Raw genomic sequence first — 25807 nt, 5'->3', positions numbered from 1 at the left:
ACACAATAATGCACATGACACAATATGCACACACTGTAATGCCCCAGACACATTATGCCACACACCGTAATGCCTGTGACACATTATGACAGGAATCGCAATGCCCGTTATACATTATGCTACACACTGCAATGCCCCTGATACATTATAGCACATACAATGTCTGTGACACAGTATGACACACACCACAATGATTCTGAGACATTATACCACATACCACAATGCCCGTGATATAGTATACAACACACCGTAATGCCTGATACATTATGACACACACCGTAATGCCCATTACACATTAAGTTCTACAGTAAGGCTTCTAATTACTTTTAAATTACCTGCTCGTTGCCAGGGGTTTCATGCTCTTGGTTCCATGCACGGTGCCAGGGGTTTTCATGCTCAGGGTGTCATGCTCGTTGCCAGGGGTTTCATGCACTGGGTGTCATGCTCGTTGCTAGGGGGTAGTGCTTGTTGCTAGGGCCATGCTCCCAGTGCCACATATGCCCCCAGTGCCAGATATTCCCCCACAGTGCCAGGTATATGCCCCTAGTGCCAGATATTCCCCCACAGTTCCAGGTACATGCCCCCAGTGCCACATATACCCCCCCAGTGCCACATATGCCCCCTCAGTGCCTGCTCCCCCCAGTGCCAAATATTCCCCCACAGTGCCACATATGCCCCCTCAGTGCCTGCTCCCCCCAGTGCCAAATATTCCCCCACAGTGCCAGGTATATGCCCCCAGTGCCAGATATTCCCCCCACAGTGCCAGGTATATGCCTCCAGTGCCAGATCTTCCCCCCACAGTGCCAGGTGTAATGTCCACCCACAAACAAACACATGACATTTACGGTGCCGAAAACTTGAACTAAATTGTGGGGTGCTAGTGTGAATCATGTTCGGGTGATCAGAGCGGCAGACCTGCTTTACCTCTCAGACACAATGACAACACAAACATAATATAGTATCCAACTCCATTTTATTATCCTAACAAAATTTACAAGAGGCAGGTAAATAGGGAACTGGCGCACAATTGAAGCAGGCTGGTTATGGCTTCTAAATAACAGTCTCAGGTAACCAGCGTTAGCAATACAGGTAGCAGGTAAGCAAGTAACTGGTGCACAATTGAAGCAGGCTGGTTATGGCTTCTAAATAATAGTCTCAGGTAACCAGCGTCAGCAATACAGGTAGCAGGTAAGCAGGAACTTGTGCACGATTAAAGCAGGCTGGTTATGGCTATTAAACGACAGTCTCAGGTAACCAGCGTTAGCAATACAAATAGCAGGTAAGCAGGTAACTTGTGCACAATTAAAGCAGGCTGGTTATGGCTACTAAACAACAGTCTCAGGTAACCAGCGTCAGCAATACAGGTAGCAGGTAAGCAGGAACTTGTGCACGATTAAAGCAGGCTGGTTATGGCTATTAAACGACAGTCTCAGGTAACCAGCGTTAGCAATACAGGTAGCAGGTAAGCAGGAACTTGTGCACGATTAAAGCAGGCTGGTTATGGCTATTAAACGACAGTCTCAGGTAACCAGCGTCAGCAATACAGGTAGCAGGTAAGCAGGAACTTGTGCACGATTAAAGCAGGCTGGTTATGGCTATTAAACGACAGTCTCAGGTAACCAGCGTTATCAATACAAGTAGCAGGTAAGCAGGTAACTTGTGCACAATTAAAGCAGGCTGGTTATGGCTACTAAACAACAGTCTCAGGAAACCAGCGTTAGCAATACAAGTAGCAGGTAAGCAGGTAACTTGTGCACAATTAAAGCAGGCTGGTTATGGCTTCTAAATAATAGTCTCAGGTAACCAGCGTTGGCAATGCAGGTGGCAGGTAAACAGGTAACTGTTGCACAATTGAAGCAGGCTGGTTATGGCTACTAAATAATAGTCTCAGGTAACCAGCGTTAGCAATACAGGTAGCAGGTAAGCAGGTAACTTGTGCACAATTAAAGCAGGCTGGTTATGGCTTCTAAATAACAGTCTCAGGTAACCAGCGTTAGCAATACAGGTAGCAGGTAAGCAGGTAACTTGTGCACAATTAAAGCAGGCTGGTTATGGCTTCTAAATAATAGTCTCAGGTAACCAGCGTCAGCAATACAGGTAGTAGGTAAGCAGGAACTTGTGCACAATTAAAGCAGGCTGGTTATGGCTTGTTAACAACAGTCTCAGGTAACCAGCGTTCCTTAGTAGCGGATAAATGCATTAACATTAGCTTTCACACTGCTGGGCGGAGCTTGCATAAAAAGAACTATCAGTACCAGCATTCCTTAATAGCAGATAAATGCATTAACATTAGCTTTCACACTGCTGGGCGGAGCTTGCATAAAAAGAACTATCAGTACCAGCATTCCTTAATAGCAGATAAATGCATTAACATTAGCTTTCACACTGCTGGGCGGAGCTTGCATAAAAAGAACTATCAGTACCAGCATTCCTTAATAGCAGATAAATGCATTAACATTAGCTTTCACACTGCTGGGCGGAGCTTGCATAAAAAGAACTATCAGTACCAGCATTCCTTAATAGCAGATAAATGCATTAACATTAGCTTTCACACTGCTGGGCGGAGCTTGCATAAAAAGATCTATCAGTACCAGCATTCCTTAATAGCAGATAAATGCATTAACATTAGCTTTCACACTACTGGGCGGAGCTTGCATAAAAAGAACTATCAGTACCAGCATTCCTTAATAGCAGATAAATGCATTAACATTAGCTTTCACACTGCTGGGCGGAGCTTGCATAAAAAGAACTATCAGTACCAGCATTCCTTAATAGCAGATAAATGCATTAACATTAGCTTTCACACTGCTGGGCGGAGCTTGCATAAAAAGAACTATCAGTACCAGCATTCCTTAATAGCAGATAAATGCATTAACATTAGCTTTCACACTGCTGGGCGGAGCTTGCATAAAAAGAACTATCAGTACCAGCATTCCTTAATAGCAGATAAATGCATTAACATTAGCTTTCACACTGCTGGGCGGAACTTGCAATAAAAAAGAACTATCAGTACCAGCATTCCTTAATAGCAGATAAATGCATTAACATTAGCTTTCACACTGCTGGGCGGAGCTTGCATAAAAAGAACTATCAGTACCAGCATTCCTTAATAGCAGATAAATGCATTAACATTAGCTTTCACACTGCTGGGCGGAGCTTGCATAAAAAGAACTATCAGTACCAGCATTCCTTAATAGCAGACAAATGCATTAACATTAGCTTTCACACTGCTGGGCGGAGCTTGCATAAAAAGAACTATCAGTACCAGCATTCCTTAATAGCAGATAAATGCATTAACATTAGCTTTCACACTGCTGGGCGGAACTTGAAATAAAAGAACTATCAGTACCAGCATTCCTTAATAGCAGATAAATGCATTAACATTAGCTTTCACACTGCTGGGCGGAGCTTGCATAAAAAGAACTATCAGTACCAGCATTCCTTAATAGCAGATAAATGCATTAACATTAGCTTTCACACTGCTGGGCGGAGCTTGCATAAAAAGAACTATCAGTACCAGCATTCCTTAATAGCAGATAAATGCATTAACATTAGCTTTCACACTGCTGGGCGGAGCTTGCATAAAAAGAACTATCAGTACCAGCATTCCTTAATAGCAGATAAATGCATTAACATTAGCTTTCACACTGCTGGGCGGAGCTTGCATAAAAAGAACTATCAGTACCAGCATTCCTTAATAGCAGATAAATGCATTAACATTAGCTTTCACACTGCTGGGCGGAGCTTGCATAAAAAGAACTATCAGTACCAGCATTCCTTAATAGCAGATAAATGCATTAACATTAGCTTTCACACTGCTGGGCGGAACTTGCAATAAAAAAGAACTATCAGTACCAGCATTCCTTAATAGCAGATAAATGCATTAACATTAGCTTTCACACTGCTGGGCGGAGCTTGCATAAAAAGAACTATCAGTACCAGCATTCCTTAATAGCAGATAAATGCATTAACATTAGCTTTCACACTGCTGGGCGGAGCTTGCATAAAAAGAACTATCAGTATCAGCATTCCTTAATAGCAGACAAATGCATTAACATTAGCTTTCACACTGCTGGGCGGAGCTTGCATAAAAAGAACTATCAGTACCAGCATTCCTTAATAGCAGATAAATGCATTAACATTAGCTTTCACACTGCTGGGCGGAACTTGAAATAAAAGAACTATCAGTACCAGCATTCCTTAATAGCAGATAAATGCATTAACATTAGCTTTCACACTGCTGGGCGGAGCTTGCATAAAAAGAACTATCAGTACCAGCATTCCTTAATAGCAGATAAATGCATTAACATTAGCTTTCACACTGCTGGGCGGAGCTTGCATAAAAAGAACTATCAGTACCAGCATTCCTTAATAGCAGATAAATGCATTAACATTAGCTTTCACACTGCTGGGCGGAGCTTGCATAAAAAGAACTATCAGTACCAGCATTCCTTAATAGCAGATAAATGCATTAACATTAGCTTTCACACTGCTGGGCGGAACTTGCATAAAAAGAACTATCAGTACCAGCATTCCTTAATAGCAGATAAATACATTCACAAATATATAAGGGCAGTCTACCCCCTTTTACAACATTCCAAAACAAATATGCGGGGCACAGCACTAGTGGGGAGCCTCTTCCCCTGGAATACAATATATTGCCCCCAGATTACAGAGTCTTTGCAGCAGAAGGGGTTAAGCCGGGCACATACAAATGAGGGGAGCGCAACTCCTAATTATCTAAACTTGCGGGGGTACTGTGATGAGGGGAGCCCACCCCTTTTATTATTAATTGTCTCACCGGGGCACTCATGAAGGGCAACCTACCCACTTAGTAAATATGTTCCCCAAATGCAGAGTTCATGCAGCGGAAGGGGTTAAATACCGGACACAGGGGATCTTAGGGGTGTCTACAACTTTTTTCAAATACTATGTCCCCTATTAGCAGAGTTTTTGCAGCGGAGGGCACAACAGGGGCAAAGTTTCTGGCAACGGAAGGGTTGTTTGCAAGTTCTCACCCATCGCTGCGGCGCTTCTGCCACCTCCGATCCTCCGCATCTTCAGCGTGGCTGTCTGGAGTCTCCCTCCTCAGTCTCCGGTCCGGTCTACTCCTCTTCAGCTGCCGCCGCGCCGTCTCCGGATCTTCACTCCTCTTGTGCAGCAGACTCCGGTCCGCGCCGTCATCTCTACGCTGGGGTCTTCTCGGGTCCTCGCCGTACTCCAGCCGCCAGGGGTCCTCGCTGGGGTCTTCTTCCCGGGGTCGTCCTTCGCGGTGCCTGCGCGCTTCTCATCTGCCGCTCCTTGGAATCCAGGGGACGGATGTCATCACTGCTCTGCTGGACGGGCTGCGGTTCCTCCGGCCCAGCGCTCCAGTCTCTCAGCAGCGGCGGCTCTTCTCCGCACTCCATCCCCGCTGGCACTGACGCGGCCAGCTCTTCTCCTCAGGCAGGGTCTCCGGCATTCTTCTGGCACTGGAGCTCCGGTCGCTGGTTCTCCCCTCGGCTTCTTCTCTGCGCAGACGGTCCTCACACACTGGCAGGCGGCTCCTGGGGCTACATGGCGACACCTTCCCCAGGTAATCTTCCCATTCCTCCAGGGCTCCTCTGGCACTGATCCTCCCAGCGCTGCATACTCCAGTCTTCAGGCTCTGGACACTACATGGCTCCACTTCCCCAGGTACATATTCCCATTCCTCCAGGTCTCTCTCTCCTGTGCTGTGAGGCTTCTTTTAAGGGTCCTGGTGCTCCTCCACCTCCCCTCTCCTCTATGATGACTGGCTCCCGGGGCCCCAGCAACAGACTACCTCCTGGTCACTCTGCCCTACAACCCAGGGGACCCAATCAGCTGGGGACATGTTTCCCAGACTTTTTATGTTGCTGGGTAAGAAGTAACAGGACCAGAGAATTGGCGGCAAAATCCCTGTCCCAAGCTGACAGGGTCACATAAAGTTCAGCCCACGATCTACTCTGGGACTTGTAGTTCCACAATGTAAACAAAAAAAAATCACAAGGGGATCTCCATGGTGCAATAGCTTCAGGGTATTACATTCTTCCCCCCTAAAATTATACGTGTCCTCACGTATACACCTTAACACTATACATCGGTTAACATAAGCCTTGAACTGGGTACAGCTCTGTTGGCAAACAAGTCATTGTGTCTGGAGCACAGGCCCGCCTGCGATTCTCTGATCCTGTTCGTGACGCCAAAATTTATGTAATGTCCACCCACAAACAAACACATGACATTTACGGTGCCGAAAACTTGAACTAAATTGTGGGGTGCTAGTGTGAATCATGTTCGGGTGATCAGAGCGGCAGACCTGCTTTACCTCTCAGACACAATGACAACACAAACATAATATAGTATCCAACTCCATTTTATTATCCTAACAAAATTTACAAGAGGCAGGTAAATAGGGAACTGGCGCACAATTGAAGCAGGCTGGTTATGGCTTCTAAATAACAGTCTCAGGTAACCAGCGTTAGCAATACAGGTAGCAGGTAAGCAAGTAACTGGTGCACAATTGAAGCAGGCTGGTTATGGCTTCTAAATAATAGTCTCAGGTAACCAGCGTCAGCAATACAGGTAGCAGGTAAGCAGGAACTTGTGCACGATTAAAGCAGGCTGGTTATGGCTATTAAACGACAGTCTCAGGTAACCAGCGTTAGCAATACAAATAGCAGGTAAGCAGGTAACTTGTGCACAATTAAAGCAGGCTGGTTATGGCTACTAAACAACAGTCTCAGGTAACCAGCGTCAGCAATACAGGTAGCAGGTAAGCAGGAACTTGTGCACGATTAAAGCAGGCTGGTTATGGCTATTAAACGACAGTCTCAGGTAACCAGCGTTAGCAATACAGGTAGCAGGTAAGCAGGAACTTGTGCACGATTAAAGCAGGCTGGTTATGGCTATTAAACGACAGTCTCAGGTAACCAGCGTCAGCAATACAGGTAGCAGGTAAGCAGGAACTTGTGCACGATTAAAGCAGGCTGGTTATGGCTATTAAACGACAGTCTCAGGTAACCAGCGTTATCAATACAAGTAGCAGGTAAGCAGGTAACTTGTGCACAATTAAAGCAGGCTGGTTATGGCTACTAAACAACAGTCTCAGGTAACCAGCGTCAGCAATACAGGTAGCAGGTAAGCAGGAACTTGTGCACGATTAAAGCAGGCTGGTTATGGCTATTAAAAGACAGTCTCAGGTAACCAGCGTTAGCAATACAAGTAGCAGGTAAGCAGGTAACTTGTGCACAATTAAAGCAGGCTGGTTATGGCTTCTAAATAATAGTCTCAGGTAACCAGCGTTGGCAATGCAGGTGGCAGGTAAACAGGTAACTGTTGCACAATTGAAGCAGGCTGGTTATGGCTACTAAATAATAGTCTCAGGTAACCAGCGTTAGCAATACAGGTAGCAGGTAAGCAGGTAACTTGTGCACAATTAAAGCAGGCTGGTTATGGCTTCTAAATAACAGTCTCAGGTAACCAGCGTTAGCAATACAGGTAGCAGGTAAGCAGGTAACTTGTGCACAATTAAAGCAGGCTGGTTATGGCTTCTAAATAATAGTCTCAGGTAACCAGCGTCAGCAATACAGGTAGTAGGTAAGCAGGAACTTGTGCACAATTAAAGCAGGCTGGTTATGGCTTGTTAACAACAGTCTCAGGTAACCAGCGTTCCTTAGTAGCGGATAAATGCATTAACATTAGCTTTCACACTGCTGGGCGGAGCTTGCATAAAAAGAACTATCAGTACCAGCATTCCTTAATAGCAGATAAATGCATTAACATTAGCTTTCACACTGCTGGGCGGAGCTTGCATAAAAAGAACTATCAGTACCAGCATTCCTTAATAGCAGATAAATGCATTAACATTAGCTTTCACACTGCTGGGCGGAGCTTGCATAAAAAGAACTATCAGTACCAGCATTCCTTAATAGCAGATAAATGCATTAACATTAGCTTTCACACTGCTGGGCGGAGCTTGCATAAAAAGAACTATCAGTACCAGCATTCCTTAATAGCAGATAAATGCATTAACATTAGCTTTCACACTGCTGGGCGGAGCTTGCATAAAAAGAACTATCAGTACCAGCATTCCTTAATAGCAGATAAATGCATTAACATTAGCTTTCACACTGCTGGGCGGAGCTTGCATAAAAAGAACTATCAGTACCAGCATTCCTTAATAGCAGATAAATGCATTAACATTAGCTTTCACACTGCTGGGCGGAGCTTGCATAAAAAGAACTATCAGTACCAGCATTCCTTAATAGCAGATAAATGCATTAACATTAGCTTTCACACTGCTGGGCGGAGCTTGCATAAAAAGAACTATCAGTACCAGCATTCCTTAATAGCAGATAAATGCATTAACATTAGCTTTCACACTGCTGGGCGGAGCTTGCATAAAAAGAACTATCAGTACCAGCATTCCTTAATAGCAGATAAATGCATTAACATTAGCTTTCACACTGCTGGGCGGAACTTGCAATAAAAAAGAACTATCAGTACCAGCATTCCTTAATAGCAGATAAATGCATTAACATTAGCTTTCACACTGCTGGGCGGAGCTTGCATAAAAAGAACTATCAGTACCAGCATTCCTTAATAGCAGATAAATGCATTAACATTAGCTTTCACACTGCTGGGCGGAGCTTGCATAAAAAGAACTATCAGTACCAGCATTCCTTAATAGCAGACAAATGCATTAACATTAGCTTTCACACTGCTGGGCGGAGCTTGCATAAAAAGAACTATCAGTACCAGCATTCCTTAATAGCAGATAAATGCATTAACATTAGCTTTCACACTGCTGGGCGGAACTTGAAATAAAAGAACTATCAGTACCAGCATTCCTTAATAGCAGATAAATGCATTAACATTAGCTTTCACACTGCTGGGCGGAGCTTGCATAAAAAGAACTATCAGTACCAGCATTCCTTAAGAGCAGATAAATGCATTAACATTAGCTTTCACACTGCTGGGCGGAGCTTGCATAAAAAGAACTATCAGTACCAGCATTCCTTAATAGCAGATAAAAGCATTAACATTAGCTTTCACACTGCTGGGCGGAGCTTGCATAAAAAGAACTATCAGTACCAGCATTCCTTAATAGCAGATAAATGCATTAACATTAGCTTTCACACTGCTGGGCGGAGCTTGCATAAAAAGAACTATCAGTACCAGCATTCCTTAATAGCAGATAAATGCATTAACATTAGCTTTCACACTGCTGGGCGGAGCTTGCATAAAAAGAACTATCAGTACCAGCATTCCTTAATAGCAGATAAATGCATTAACATTAGCTTTCACACTGCTGGGCGGAACTTGCAATAAAAAAGAACTATCAGTACCAGCATTCCTTAATAGCAGATAAATGCATTAACATTAGCTTTCACACTGCTGGGCGGAGCTTGCATAAAAAGAACTATCAGTACCAGCATTCCTTAATAGCAGATAAATGCATTAACATTAGCTTTCACACTGCTGGGCGGAGCTTGCATAAAAAGAACTATCAGTACCAGCATTCCTTAATAGCAGACAAATGCATTAACATTAGCTTTCACACTGCTGGGCGGAGCTTGCATAAAAAGAACTATCAGTACCAGCATTCCTTAATAGCAGATAAATGCATTAACATTAGCTTTCACACTGCTGGGCGGAACTTGAAATAAAAGAACTATCAGTACCAGCATTCCTTAATAGCAGATAAATGCATTAACATTAGCTTTCACACTGCTGGGCGGAGCTTGCATAAAAAGAACTATCAGTACCAGCATTCCTTAATAGCAGATAAATGCATTAACATTAGCTTTCACACTGCTGGGCGGAGCTTGCATAAAAAGAACTATCAGTACCAGCATTCCTTAATAGCAGATAAATGCATTAACATTAGCTTTCACACTGCTGGGCGGAGCTTGCATAAAAAGAACTATCAGTACCAGCATTCCTTAATAGCAGATAAATGCATTAACATTAGCTTTCACACTGCTGGGCGGAACTTGCATAAAAAGAACTATCAGTATCAGCATTCCTTAATAGCAGATAAATACATTCACAAATATATAAGGGCAGTCTACCCCCTTTTACAACATTCCAAAACAAATATGCGGGGCACAGCACTAGTGGGGAGCCTCTTCCCCTGGAATACAATATATTGCCCCCAGATTACAGAGTCTTTGCAGCAGAAGGGGTTAAGCCGGGCACATACAAATGAGGGGAGCGCAACTCCTAATTATCTAAACTTGCGGGGGTACTGTGATGAGGGGAGCCCACCCCTTTTATTATTAATTGTCTCACCGGGGCACTCATGAAGGGCAACCTACCCACTTAGTAAATATGTTCCCCAAATGCAGAGTTCATGCAGCGGAAGGGGTTAAATACCGGACACAGGGGATCTTAGGGGTGTCTACAACTTTTTTCAAATACTATGTCCCCTATTAGCAGAGTTTTTGCAGCGGAGGGCACAACAGGGGCAGAGTTTCTGGCAGCGGAAGGGTTGTTTGCAAGTTCTCACCCATCGCTGCGGCGCTTCTGCCACCTCCGATCCTCCGCATCTTCAGCGTGGCTGTCTGGAGTCTCCCTCCTCAGTCTCCGGTCCGGTCTACTCCTCTTCAGCTGCCGCCGCGCCGTCTCCGGGTCTTCACTCCTCTTGTGCAGCAGACTCCGGTCCGCGCCGTCATCTCTACGCTGGGGTCTTCTCGGGTCCTCGCCGTACTCCAGCCGCCAGGGGTCCTCGCTGGGGTCTTCTTCCCGGGGTCGTCCTTCGCGGTGCCTGCGCGCTTCTCATCTGCCGCTCCTTGGAATCCAGGGGACGGATGTCATCACTGCTCTGCTGGACGGGCTGCGGTTCCTCCGGCCCAGCGCTCCAGTCTCTCAGCAGCGGCGGCTCTTCTCCGCACTCCATCCCCGCTGGCACTGACGCGGCCAGCTCTTCTCCTCAGGCAGGGTCTCCGGCATTCTTCTGGCACTGGAGCTCCGGTCGCTGGTTCTCCCCTCGGCTTCTTCTCTGCGCAGACGGTCCTCACACACTGGCAGGCGGCTCCTGGGGCTACATGGCGACACCTTCCCCAGGTAATCTTCCCATTCCTCCAGGGCTCCTCTGGCACTGATCCTCCCAGCGCTGCATACTCCAGTCTTCAGGCTCTGGACACTACATGGCTCCACTTCCCCAGGTAATTATTCCCATTCCTCCAGGTCTCTCTCTCCTGTGCTGTGAGGCTTCTTTTAAGGGTCCTGGTGCTCCTCCACCTCCCCTCTCCTCTATGATGACTGGCTCCCGGGGCCCCAGCAACAGACTACCTCCTGGTCACTCTGCCCTACAACCCAGGGGACCCAATCAGCTGGGGACATGTTTCCCAGACTTTTTATGTTGCTGGGTAAGAAGTAACAGGACCAGAGAATTGGCGGCAAAATCCCTGTCCCAAGCTGACAGGGTCACATAAAGTTCAGCCCACGATCTACTCTGGGACTTGTAGTTCCACAATGTAAACAAAACAAAAAAATCACAAGGGGATCTCCATGGTGCAATAGCTTCAGGGTATTACACAGGTATATGCCCCCAGCGCCAGATCTGCCCCCACAGTGCCAGGTATATGCCCCCAGTGCCAGATCTGCCCCCACAGTGCCAGGTATATGCCCCCAGTGCCAGATCTGCCCCCACAGTGCCAGGTATATGCCCCCAGTGCCAGATCTGCCCCCACAGTGCCAGGTATATGCCCCCAGTGCCAGATCTGCCCCCACAGTGCCAGGTATATGCCCCCAGTGCCAGATCTGCCCCCACAGTGCCAGGTATATGCCCCCAGTGCCAGATCTTCCCCCCACAGTGCCAGGTATATGCCCCCAGTGCCAGATCTGCCCCCACAGTGCCAGGTATATGCCCCCAGTGCCAGATCTGCCCCCACAGTGCCAGGTATATGCCCCCAGTGCCAGATCTTCCCCCCACAGTGCCAGGTATATGCCCCAAGTGCCAGATCTTCCCCCCACAGTGCCAGGTATATGCCCCCCAGTGCCAGTTATATGCCCGCAGTGCCAGGTATATGCCCCAAGTGCCTGCTCCCCCCCCATGTGTTGGAGGGACACGGAGCGCATCGCGCGTCTCTCCTGCGTCCCTCCTGGCTCTCCCCTCGGCTGGTCTAATAAAGGAAGTGCCGGTTCGTGAGCCAATCAGAGCTCACGAACGGCACTTCCTTAGACCGGCCGGGGGAGAGCCAGAGAGGGACACAGGAGAGACGCGCGATGTGCGTTCCGTGTCCCTCCAACACAGCAGGGAGGGAGAGGAGACCGCAGATTGACATGCAGACGCTCGTCCGCATGTCAATCTGTTCTAAGTCAGTGGCGCCCCCGCAGCCCCTCGCCCCCAAGCCACCGCGAGGACTGCGGGGGCAGTAGTTACGCCACTGGACTAGTACAGTGACCGCATTCACCAGCTGCCCAGAGCCAGAGACTAGCACAGTGCCTGCATTCACCAACTGCCCAGAGCCAGAGACTAGCACAGTGACCGCATTCACCAGCTGCCCAGAGCCAGAGACTAGCACAGTGCCTGCATTCACCAGTTGCCTGGAGCAGGTAAATGCAAAGATCAGGCCTGGTGGTGATTTTAATTGTAGTCTAGTGTAAGTCAACAGAAAAAACCAGGCAGGCAGCAATCCAGAGAGAAGTCAAATTTCAAAGCCATAGACAGGGCAGGCAGCAATCTAGAGAGAGCTCGGGCTCCAAAGCAGAGCTTAAATCCGGGCATCTCAAAGGTACAGAGTAACTGCACCTACTGTATAAAGCATAGGCAGCAAATCAATAGGCTCCTAATGGCCCTAGCCATCTACTAATGATTTGCTGCAGTGCAAATCACATGATTGTACTGCAAAGCCCACCCACATGCTCTGAGGCATCCAGGCAGAGCCGGCGCTACCCGCTCAGCAGCTCCTGCAAAGCAGGGAGGCGATGATCGGAAAGAGGCGCTCTCCCTGCTCTGCTGTTGCTGCTGGCTCCCGGCTGCCGCTGCGTCTGTCACACTGTATGACAGACGCAGGCAGCGTAAAGCGCGGCTCCGGCTCGGTCCCTCCGGCTCCCTCCCTCCTCCCCACTGCACTTTAGGCAGCGGCGCCAGCAGCACGCTCCACGGATCTGTGTGCGGTTATGTACCGCGCACCACCTCTATCTCCTCCCCTCTGGTTGACTTAAGTGTAAGGGGCATTAATTGTTGCACTACTTCTGTGGGCATTCTGTGGGTCACTACTGCTGTGGGCATTATGTGTGGCACGTCTACTGTGGGTGCTCTGTGGGTCACTACTGCTGTGTGGCACGACTACTGCAGGTGCTCTGTGTGGCACGAATACTGTGGGCGCTCTGTGTAGCACGACTACTGTAGGCGTTCTATGTGGCATGACTACTGTGGGCACTCGGCATGGCACGACTACTGTGGGCATTCTGTGTGGCACGACTACTGTGGGCATTCTGTGTGGCACGACTACTGTGGGTGTTCTGTGTGGCACAACTACATACAGTACCTCCCAACTTTCTCCTTGGCGAAATAGGTTCTCTCGCGCGGCTTCGCCACGCGCTGACTCGAAAAGGGGGCGTGGCATCGCTTGAGTGGGTGTGACCTCTCTGAACGGGCCATTTTCCTGACTTTTGGGAGCGTGCCCAGTGCTTCCCTCCTAGCAGTGAATACATGCCGTGAGCGTGCGCACAGCATGTATTCAGTGATCACCGGCTGCTCTGCAGAGCAGAGCAGCAGGTGATCAAGGGCTATACCAACTGCCCCCCCCACCCGCGGGACTGTCCCGCTGAAAGCGGGACAGTTGGGAGGTACTGTATGCAACTACTGTGGGCGTTCTCTATGGCACAACTACTGTGGGCGTTCTGTATGGCACGACTACTGTGGGCATTCTGTGTGGCACGACTACTGTGAGCATTATGTATTAGGCACGTTATCATTGTGGACATTTTGTGTGGCACTACTACTGTGGACGTTATTTGTATAAGGGACACTACTGTAGGTGCTGTGTATAAGGAACACTACTGTGTGTTGTAAATGTGAATTAGGTACACAACTATTTGGTGCAATATGAACCAGGGGCACAACATGTGGTATAATGTGATACTGTGTGGTGTAATTTGAATTGGGGACACTATTATGTGGCCATGCCCCTTCCATGTGAGACCACGCCCCTTTGGCAAGCACTGTACCTTTATTACATATGGGAGGGAGGGCACAAATTTATTGCTTGCAGGGGCGCACCGGACACCCTAGCACCGGCCCTGCATCCAGGGCAGCTCAACAGTCTGGCAAGGAAGTGAAGGATCATAGGAGAGCACATCTGTGTTACCTGATCCTAACATCATGAAAGCCCTGATCCTCCTCTCCATGTGCAAGATACAAGCTCTAATTAATACACACATATACACGGATGTGCATTTATTCAGTACTGTACAACTCATTTTATGCAAAATGCAGTTACAATGCACAAATACACCTACATGCAACTAGAAATGTATTATACAGTATTTAGGGGGTCAGTCCGAGTTGTTCGCTCGCTGGCTAGTTTTAGCAGCCGTACAAACGCTATGCCGCCGCACACTGGGAAGTGTATTTTAGCTTAGCAGAAGTGCGAATTCATGTGCAGCCGAGCTCTACAAAAACAGTTTGTGTAGTTTCAGAGTAGCTCTGAACCTACTCAGTGCTTGCGATCACTTCAGCCTATTCCTGTCCAGATTTGACGTCATACACCCGCCCAGCGAACGCCCAGCCACGCCTGCATTTTTTCAGACATGCCTGCGTTTTTGCAAACACTCCCTGAAAACGGTCAGTTGACACCCAGTAATGCCCCCTTCCTGTCAATCTTCTTGCGGCCGCCAGTGCCTGAGCACAACCACAAAGAGCTTTGTACCCGTACGTCGCGTGTGCGCATTGCGGTGCATACGCATGCGCAGAAATGCCATTTTTTCACCTGATCGCTGCGCTGCGAAAATTGCCAGCGAGCGATCAACTCAGAATGACCCCCTTAAAGTACTGTACTTTGGGGGTCATTCCGAGTTGATCGTAGCTGTGCTAAGTTTAGCACAGCTACGATCGTTAACTCAGACATGCGGGGGGACGCCCAGCACAGGGCTAGTCCACCCCGCATGTCAGTGCCGGCCCCCTGCACAAATACAAAAGCATCGCGCCTTTGTATTTGAGGAGTAACTCCCGGCCAGCGCAGCTCCTGCGGCTGTCCGGGAGTTGCTCGTCGCTCCCGCTGGCCGCAGCGGCTGCGTGACACGTCACGCAGCCACCATGGCCCGCACCCCAACGGTCCAGTGCGTTGGCCGGACCGCTCCCCCTAAACGGCGGCTTAACGCTGCCATTCAGCCCCCTCCCGCCTGGCGACCGCCTCTGTCTCAGAAGCGATCGCTAGGTAAGGAAAGCTGCCATGCGCTGGCGCACTGCGGCATCGGCACATGCGCCGTTCCGACCCAATCGCTGCACTGCGACAAACTGCAGAGAGCGATCGGGTCGGAATGACCCCATTTGTCCATTAGAACCTTTTCCATCTCCTGCTAACCTGCTTTCCAGAGTTCTGAAGCACTGGCCACTCTGCACTCAGGCTGCTGTCCAAGGTGCTGCAGGGAATATATTAATACCCATTTGTAAAGCAGCCAAATACTTCAATACGTCTACTATGTAGCCTCTACGGGTGTGGTTGTCATCTCTTTTCTGCTTCAGAACAAATGTAACACACTGTAGATCTGGGTGCTGTTATTTTCTATAGGTGTTATAAGAGTATGTGCAACTTTATATTATTCCCTATGGTAAACTACAGTCTAAAAATGTGTAGTTCTGATATTTTGTAGATAGGGAACCGTGTTGTATTACCTATTTATTTTGAGAACAGTTCTATTTAATCAGAAAACCGTTTTAAAGTTGCACAGTGCACAAAGCCATATCTCTGCGATGTCTGTACCACATCCCAAGTCGCTTTCACTTGATCAGTTAATGAATACTGCATATTATAGCCAACTGTGTTCACCTGTTTATATTTAATACTTAAAATAGCTTCTGTGTTATCCTCACTGTCATTTTATACAATGTAGTAATAGTGGGTTCCCTAAGCTGAAAGGGCAAAACTGATCTCGAGATACTGTACTACAATAAGAAATATGCACTTTAGCTGGATAACACATCCGGTCTGATATTCAATAATCTATTGATCCAAAGTTATTGGTAAGTTCATATATAGATACAATTAAAACTAAAGGTTGGATAGCTGTATTGCTCTTACCCACCCATCTTTCTTTGATCAGTGTTGCACTTTACCTCCTTTGCATAAGCCGCTTTGTTTGGTTATTAATATTGTGTCCGTCACCTGAACTGTGGTTTTGAAATCTGTTTCTTTATAATTCTTAATTTTTACCTATTATTATTTTTAGGGCCCCCTTTTTAGGCCAAACCCTCCCGTTTATTACCGAGGCCCTGCATGGCAATCTGTGCCCCTGCCCCAACAGCACAGAGTAGTCATGTAAGGCTACTGTCAGACTGCTTGTGGTGTCAGCTGTGGCATATCTAATAATGGGTGCAGTCAGGGTTTGCAGTGCACATAGGGGGTCATTCCGAGTTGATCGCTCGCTAGCAGTTTTTAGCAGCCGTGCAAACGAATTGTCACCGCCCACCGGGGAGTGTATTTTCGCTTTGCAGAAGTGCGAACACTTGTGCAGCAGAGCGCCTGCAAAATCTTTTTGTGCAAAACAAGACCAGCCCTGTAGTTACTCTTCGCGTGCATTGATTCTAATGACTGAGGGACGGCTTTTGACGTCACACACCTGCCCAGCGAACGCCCAGCCACGCCTGCGTTTTTTTCTGCCACGGCTGCATTTTTCTAAGCACTCCCTGAAAACGATCAGTTGACACCCAGAAACACCCTCTTTCTGTCAATCACCTTGCGGCCGGCTGTGCGATTGGAATCGTCGCTAGAACCAGTGCAAAACCACAATGGACTTTGTACCCGTACGTCGCGCGTGCGCATTGCGGAGCATACGCATGCGCAGATTAGCCATTTTTTCCAGTGATCACTACGCAGTGAACAACGGCAGCTAGCGATCAACGGAATGATCCCCATAGGCCTTTGGATCCAGGAGGGCCCACACCTTGCACCCATTTTAGTTGCTTGCCTATTGCCATTGTATACTGTTATTCCATTAATATCTTTGCAAATATGATGCTAATGCAATATTTTTGAAGAATTTAAGTCTCAGAATTCTGGCCTCATTCTGGCTCCGGCAAATTCACCTGTGTATATAATGTCACGCTGGAAATTGGGATTTATACAGAAGTGAATAGCTTTTTGAAGCACAGTATACAGTATACAGTATATGTGTAGAACAGATGACGGAGTAAGCCTTTTGAAATTAGACATCAATTTCATCACAGCATATGAAATCAAAAGTGATTTGCACCAATTGGAAGGCATTCATTCCCAGATATATAATTAAAACAGTGATATACAGAAATCTGTGTGACAGGAGGCCTTGATTGGGTGAAATTGATCAGTAATTGGAAGTGATGGAAATAAACACAAGAAATAATTGACACTGTCCTGAAATAATCTGTAGCAATGGGAATACAGTATATGGAAACTCACCTAATCACTATCTGTATACACAGCAATGACCTCACCGCCTATAGGGGGATATTCAGGTTGCATCGCTAACCGATAAGACCGGAGTAACCCCGTTCCAGGTGGCAATGCGCACGCACAGGTCCCTTCCTGCGCTAGCAGGCAATGCGATCTGATCACATTGACTGCAAATGCCTCATCCTAATTGACAGGCAGAGGTGTTCGCAGGGCAGATGGGGAGTGGCGTCCAAGCGTTATGGGGGCTGCACGGGGGAAACGGGGGTGGGGCAGCGGCATTTTCTGGAGCGGCTGCGTGACGTCACTACTAAGTCATCACTTTAGTGTCCATTAGAAAACTCACATTTTGTATTTAAAGATAAATGCACCTCTAATATGTGACTATTACTGATAGCAGACGTCACCCAGTATTTCTGCACTCTTTATATGATTACAGTCTTATTACACTAATAAAATGTAATGTATACCATCCCATATGTTTATATCTTGTTAAATAAAATAGAATGTCAGTTATTTTAAATATTTCTCAGTTTACAGTTAACCATCTGCTTCAATGTAATTCTTTATGCCGTTATCTGCACATAATATGCACATATTTCAGGGAATTTATTACAATATATCAAACTACAGATGGATCTGCGCTCATCTGAGGCAGCTCCATCGCAGTCGTGCACTCCCGGCGTGACTGGGCGATCCGTCTGTCTAGCCCCGCCGGGAGCGCACAGACGCTCTCCCATTCACTAGAATGGGGCGTGTCTCTGTCAGCATCTCCGTCACGGGCATGTGCACGCCCTGGATGGAGATGCTCTCCCATTCTAGTGAATGGGCCGCATCTCCGTCACGGGCGCTTGCGCCCGCCCGTACGGAGACGCTGTAGCTGATAGGCGCGCCTGTGCGGGCGCGCCCAGGCACAGACAGAGCCACGACTAGCGTGGCTCCATCTGTGTGTGTGTGTGTGTGTGTGTGTGTGTGTGTGTGTGTGTGTGTGTGTGTACTATATATATATATATATATATATATACTTTGTGACCTTCACTGAGATTACAAGTACTGGAGTATTTACTTTGGAGTTAGGCCCAAATGTATTAAGCCTTAAAAAGTGACGTAATATAGTGGAGAAGGATAAAGAGACATAAAGCACCAGCCAATCAGCTCCTAACTGTTATTTTTGAAACACAGCCTGTGACATGGCAGCTAGGAGCTGATTGGCTGGTGCTTTCTCTCTCCTTATGCGTCTCAGATTTATCTCTTGTTAAGGCTTAATACATTTGGGCCTTTATGACCTAAATTCGCCAGGACCATTACTAGAAGGACGTCCTTAACACCGTTAGAGAGTTGGGCAATGGATGTTTTGTTATATCTACAGTACCAACGTCCAAACTGCGTCTAACCCGGCAATTTCCGTTAGATGTTAAATGGGTATACGAGAGATAAGATTTGCAATACACGGAAACCTTTTTGGCATTGTACAGATGTGTCCTTATCCAACGTTGCCATGATGGGAACAGTTTGCACGGGTGCACACATCGCAGTACCACTATGCAGCGCCAGGCTGTATGCGCTCGCACCCACGATTCGCATGCCACGATGCGCATTCTGAATGCATAGCAGCAACGTTGGATAAGGACACATCTGTATTACTGTTCTGGCAAAGGCCAGTACCAACGCTGCAGGGGGCCAGACGTTTTGCTAAGCATCACAAGATATGTGTACTTCTGTGAATTGCAGCCATACGTATAACTATGGCTGAGGGATTGTGCAAAACAGTATGGCCCAGATTTATCAAGCCTTGGAGAGTGATAAATTGCACGGTGATAAAGTAACATGGCAGTTAGGAGCTGGTTGGTTTGTACTTTATCACCGTGCAATTTATCACCCTCTATGGCTTGTTAAATCTGGGCCTATGTTAAATGCAGGAGAGTGAGACATGAAGAATAGACTCCTGCTTTATGTACATCATGCCAGGTCACAGGGTGGATTGGGATGGAAAACAAGCCAAGGAAATTTCTGGAAGCAGGACTAATGGATTTGGGGTCTGTTGAGGGGGTGTTGTTAGTTAGCCTTTAGTATACCAAGGGGGGGTCTTCTGAGGACCCCAGAATGTTATTTTTTGTGATCCTGCCGTATCTATAACAACTATTTCACTCCTGATTTTTCTATGTTCCCGCATCGGATTAAGATAAATGCTGTGTAATTAGGCTTATAAAATGTTCTTTCAAAAAACGTAAATAATAAAAAACACAATTGGGGTCCCACCGCTTGATATACTATGTTACAAATGCAGAACGTTTTATATGTAAGAAACACAGGAAAACAACCACCACTGCGACATGTGCTAAGGACTGTAGAGATGGCAACACATGAATAGTGATGTATACCGTAGTAAAATGATATAACCTATTTACAAGAATATACAGTATCCAATCGGATGTAAAAATGTACACGCTGTAATGAAGAAGAATATATGGCTTTTATTGGCTAGCTACTCTTGAAATAAATAAACAAAATATTTGATGCTAACTGTCGTACCCTTACTAGAACATATCCCTTCAGAAACCCAAAAAACATAATTATAGTAATTTACCGCATCAAACAGTTGAGAATTTAGACAAAAAACCGTGGGGTCCTCTGAAGACCCCAGCTCGGCAATGTATGTTGAGGAGGTAGGCTTGGTATATTAAGGGTTAAGTGGGATGGAATCTGTCCTTATAGGGCCTGAATAGTCAGGGGCAGTTACAGTCTTCCGTGCGTCTTTTGCTGCAGTTGCATCCGTAACTTAATGCTAATGCCGCTACAATGCCCTTCCCTGGTGTATATGCCTGTGTCTGAATGTGTAAGGACTGAGATGCCCAATGTCAGTGTCTACACAACCATGCTTTGTGCGTCTTTATACGCCACCATCGGTCGCACCATTGAAACTTTCACCAGCCCTATGCTAGGTGCAGATTATTTATCTGTGTACGGCCTCCATAGTGGGTAATTCAGCTTCTCTATTAGCAACTACTTTTATCAACACCCACACTACGTTCTATCTGCATTTAAGTTTTTTTGGTGTCGTTTTCGCCGTCAAAGCGCGTGGAACCACAATTAGTGTATCGTTGCGCTCGGCACCTTGCTCGCAGCATGGCGAGCGTAGTGGTACACTAATTGGAGTTCCACATGCTTTGATGGTGAAAACGACATCCCAAAAATTGTGTCCACCTTTTTTGTGTCAACTTTTTGTCATGTCGACATTTTCATGTGTTGACCTGTTGACCCTGTCGGCATTTCCTACTGTCGACCTTTTGTCAAATTGACCTATTGCATGTCGACCATTAGTGGTCAATCTAATGACTGTAGACCTTTTCCATGTAGATCTGTTGATCCATACCCAGTCAGGGTTAGCGACTGGGGAGGGAGGGTTAGGGACCGGGGAGGGAGGGTTAGAGTTAGGTACTTAGAAAGGGTGGTTAGGGTTAGGCATCAAGCGGGAAGGGGGGGGGGATGTTTAGGTTTAGGCAGCGGGGAAGGGAGGGTTAGGGTTAGGCACCAAGCAGAGAGGGCTAGGGTTAGGCACCGCAGGTGGGAAAAACCATGTGGCACTGCAGGTGGGGCAGATGTAACATGTGCAGAGAGAGTTAGATTTAGTGGGTTATATTGTTTCTGTGCAGGGTAAATACTGGCTGCTTTATTTTTACACTGCAATTTAGATTTCAGTTTGAACACACCCCACCCAAATCTAACTGTCTCTGCACATGTTACACCTGCCCCACCTACAGTGCAGCATGGGTTTGCCCAATTGCAAATTTTTGTTTGTTTGCTAAAAAAAACAACCTGAATAAGGCCCTATACGCATCTGATTCAGAATCAGGCCCAGGATGTCTGCTTCGTCCAGACGCCCAACTGGAGCCAATTCCCCAAATATTGTAATATATTCTGCAATGTGGGTGACAATTTTTGATCTCCTTTAACATGTTGCTTATAAATGCTTGTAATCTGACTTCAGACAGTTTTTAGTTTACTTTTGTCCTTAGACGTTTGCGAATACGGGACAAAGCATTTTTTTATAACAATAAAAAAAAATTGGTATTATTAATTTAATTTTTTATCTGTCTCTACTTCTGTGAATTTGGCATAGGACCTTCCGACAATACAGCGAGACGCGGCGGGCGAGAGATGATCACATTTAAAAGTCAATTTCAGTGTATACAACATATTACAATTACTGCACAGCAATCATCTGTTTATCAGGATGCGTATAACCGGATCTCGCTCCATATATTATACAGCGCGCACCGCGGTCTCTCGTGTGCAGGAAAGCTTTATTAGCTGTAGGAGGCTCACTCATTGGGGAAACATGTCAGATGAAGATTTATAGTGTGCCTGGAACAAAGCTGCATTTTCAGCATTAAGCAACTCACATTATTAGTTTTTTTTTCCCTTTTGTCACTGCCGGACGAACTGCTGACATTTCTTTTCAAATGTAATTTTAATATTAGAAAAGGTGATGAGAGATACTGGCCCACCTTAAATACGTCTGATGGTAACTATTTGCATTTGTTTCCATTTCACGCAGGTAAAGTGGTATTTGGGGAACCAATAGCTGCCGGTCTTGGTACCGATGGTACACATTACTGGCACAAAGATTGGGCCCACGCGGCGGCACATGTCATGGGGCCCCCACTTCGCCCTGATCCAACAACCCCAAAGTACCTCATGAATTTGCTTGCAAAGTAAGTATGTAGTCAGAAGTAGGTGCCCCTATGTTATTATTTTCATCAAAGTCTATGGGGTGTGACCATTAACCAATACTTAGTTCTCCTACAAATCCATCCTCAAAATGGACTTCTTAAACCTCTAAAGGGTAAATGAACTTAAAGTTCTAAAAAGGAAAAGTGGCAGTTTTGCCCATAGCAACCAGATTCTAGAGATCCTTTTCTAGAATGTACAATCAGGGCTGGTTCTACACCTTGTGGCGCCCAGTGCGAAAGTTTCCACTGGCGCCACCCCACCCCGGCAAATAGGGGCGTGGTTTCATAGGGGAGGGGAGGGGAGGGGCGTGGCCACAGTTATGCCCCCAGTAGTTGTGCTCCCAGTAGCTGTGCCCCCAGATTTGCCCCAAGTAGTTGTGCCCCCCAGTAGATTTGCCCCCTGTAGCTATGCCCCCAGTAGCTGTGCCCCCAGTAGATTTGCCCCCTGTAGCTATACTTCCAGTAGATTTGCCCCAGTAGTTGTGCCCCCTGTCGCTGTGCCCCCAGTAGTTGTGTCCCCCAGTAGATTTGCCCCCAGTAGCTGTGCCCCCAGTAGATTTGCCCCCAGTAGATTTGCCCCCTGTAGCTATGCCCCCAGTAGCTGTGCCCCCAATAGATTTGCCCCCTGTAACTATACCCCCAGTAGATTTGCCCCAGTAGTTGTGCCCCCTGTCGCTGTGCCCCCAGTAGTTGTTTCCCCTGTTGCTGTGCCCCATAGTAGTCGCTTACAAACACACACACACACACACACACACAAAAAAAACAACTTACCACTGCGCCGCTCCTGCTTCCCGACCGCTGCTGCTGCTCCGTCTGGCCGCCCGCGGCTCCTCTCTATGGGAGAGACATCATGACATCTCTCCCATAGCAGCGCCGCACAGACACTAGAGGTCAATAATGACCTCTAGCGTCTGACAGGTGCGCCGGCTGCAACGGACGCCCACACAGCAGCGTCTGCTGCAGCCGAGGATCGGTCAGCAGGGTGCGAGTAGGCGGCGGGCACCTGCGGGGTGACTGCGGCCGCGCCCTCAGGCCGCAGCGCCCCAGGCGCAGGCGCTGCTTGCCCACTCCAAGAACCGTTCCTGTGTACCATACTTGTTTACTCTCCTGGAACAGCCTGGAGGCTTCTGAAAATTGAGTAAGTCTTCTGGAGCTAGCCGCAACCTTCAGTGACTGAGGAGTGGTCTGAGTGGCCTATAACACAATTCATGCAGAATCACGTCAATGATCCCCCCCCCCCCCCCTTTACACTGTCGGTAAATGTGTCGTCATGCCCACCACCTCACCCACTTTCCTGAGACATGCCCCACCACTGAGCCAACCTGGCTGCTCCCTCCCAGATCAGGCAAATTGCTTCATTTTAGCTCCGCCCTTCCCCTCGGATCCGTGACTCGTGACTTTTTCTCATGCTGGGGGTAGGGCCTAATGACATATTTGACTATACTGTAGGCTCCTTTCGCTCCATTCAGGTATTAAACAAAGCGAGTTCACCTGTCAGAATATTCTGTAGTCCACTGACAAATGCAGGGACTTTACTGGCTGCACTTTTTGGAGCTTATTTAACAATTGTTCGATGAATTATGCTCTTTGCAAGCTCAATACAGGGTAAACACAAGCAGCAAAGAAATCAAGTGCATGTACCCATAAAAATTCATTTTGCAGTAAATAAATCCTAGAGGGAGATCCCAAAAGGGAGGTCCAAGGGGCAAGTTCGGTGGGTGTAGCGCGATTTACAACACCATGCAATGAAGGCGGGGCCACTATGATGTGATCTGCAGCGAATCACTGGAGAAACGGATGAGCGAGAGACATCAAAGTGAGATTTATCTACTGGCAGCACAGGGAACCAGATTTACAAAACTTTCAAAAAGCAAATGTGGAGGTATTGCCCATAGCAACTAATCAGATTTTAGGGGTATATTTACTAAAGGTCAACTTCCATTGATTATATTGTGACTTACAAATCACCGAAAATCAATCTAAATCGATGTTGTGTTTCAGGGGCTAAAACACGTGGGTAGATATATATATATATAACAGACATATTTTATATTAATTTAGAAATGTGTGTTTAGCCCCTGAAACACAACAAATCGATGCAGATCAATTTCCATCGATTTTAAAATTGATGTAAATCGACCATTAGTACATATACTGTACCTCTAGCTGTTATTAATTTATTTATTTATTTATTGGTTGCTATTGGCAACACCAACACTGCTCCTGTTTAGAAGTTTTAGTAAATATGTCCAAAAGTTACTCCAAATCAATAAAAAAGAAAAATGAAAACATACGTTTCATCATTGCAACACTGACAAACTGTGCCCCATAGTTAAAAGCCAACATTTCCAGTGTCACTTTAAAATTAACTTTTTTAATATTGTAATAAAGTTTTTGGAAGATGAGCTGCATGAACTGATCCCTGCAGGCCTGACTTGTAACTCGTGATGTTCTGTCTCTCCCAGTGATGATCTAAGCGTTACAGGGACAGATAACTGCACATTTGACACATGCCAGAAGGCGCTTGGAAAAGACGATTTCACCAAGATTCCCAACGGTCTGAACGGCGTAGAGGACAGAATGTCTGTTGTGTGGGAGAAAGGAGTGGTAGGTAACAAGATATTGTTATTTGTAGCACTGGATTCCTCACAACTTTATAACACATGGGCAATGCTAATATATGTATAACATCCTGTAAGTTATCTGTATAAACCGTGAGTTGTGATGTCATTAGTTAGAATCTGTGAGTCCTGATGTCATCACTTCACCGTTCACATGGAAAACTTTTATGTATAACAAGAAACAATTATGTTGCTCGATTCTTCTGGATATTGCTTATTTTTTTATGAAACACATAGTATTAATATTAATAATATGGTCAGACATCTGTCCTCAGATTCATTTGAAAGGGGTGACATTATGAATTAAGATTTTTAAATATGATGTACCCAATAATGGGGGTGATTCCGAGTTGTTCGCTCGGTGCCGATTTTCGCTATACTGCGATTATCCGCTAACTGCGCATGCGTAATGTTCGCAGAGCGCATGCACTTAGTTATTTTACACAAAAGTTAGGTATTTTACTCACGGCATTACGAAGCTTTTTCATCGCTGTGCTGATCGTAGTGTGATTGACAGGAAGTGGGTGTTTCTGGGCGGAAACTGGACGTTTTATGGGAGTGTGCGGAAAAACGCAGGCGTTCGAGTTCCAAAACGCGGGAGTGGCTGGATAAACGGGGGTGTGTCTGGGTGAACGCTGGGTGTGTTTGTGACGTCAAACCAGGAACGAAAAGGACTGAGCTGGTCGCACTGGCTGAGTAAGTCTGGAGCTACTCAGAAACTGCAGGGTAATCGTTACGAGAAAATCAGGCGTTTGCGGGGTTATGGGGGGGGGGTCAGCAACACTCGATTTCCAAGGTGGAGACGGAGCGTTGTAGGGGCGGCGACGGAAAAAACAGGTTCATGCCGACG

General features: G+C 46.7%; 1 protein-coding gene across 1 annotated transcript in view; it reads left to right on the top strand.

Moving 5' to 3' along the window:
• DPYS (dihydropyrimidinase) overlaps positions 1 to 25807 on the top strand; it is a 109465-nt gene that overhangs the window by 25209 nt on the left and 58449 nt on the right. The window contains exons 5-6 of the mRNA XM_063924305.1: positions 22162 to 22318; positions 24802 to 24943. Coding sequence (XP_063780375.1) covers positions 22162 to 22318; positions 24802 to 24943 — 299 coding nt within the window. The remainder of the gene's footprint in view (positions 1 to 22161; positions 22319 to 24801; positions 24944 to 25807) is intronic.

Source organism: Pseudophryne corroboree, chromosome 5, assembly GCF_028390025.1.
Source record: "Pseudophryne corroboree isolate aPseCor3 chromosome 5, aPseCor3.hap2, whole genome shotgun sequence".
In the NCBI taxonomy this organism is placed as follows: domain Eukaryota; kingdom Metazoa; phylum Chordata; class Amphibia; order Anura; family Myobatrachidae; genus Pseudophryne; species Pseudophryne corroboree.
The sequence above is the reverse complement of the archived record's forward strand: the minus strand, read 5'-3'. Positions and strand labels throughout refer to the sequence as shown.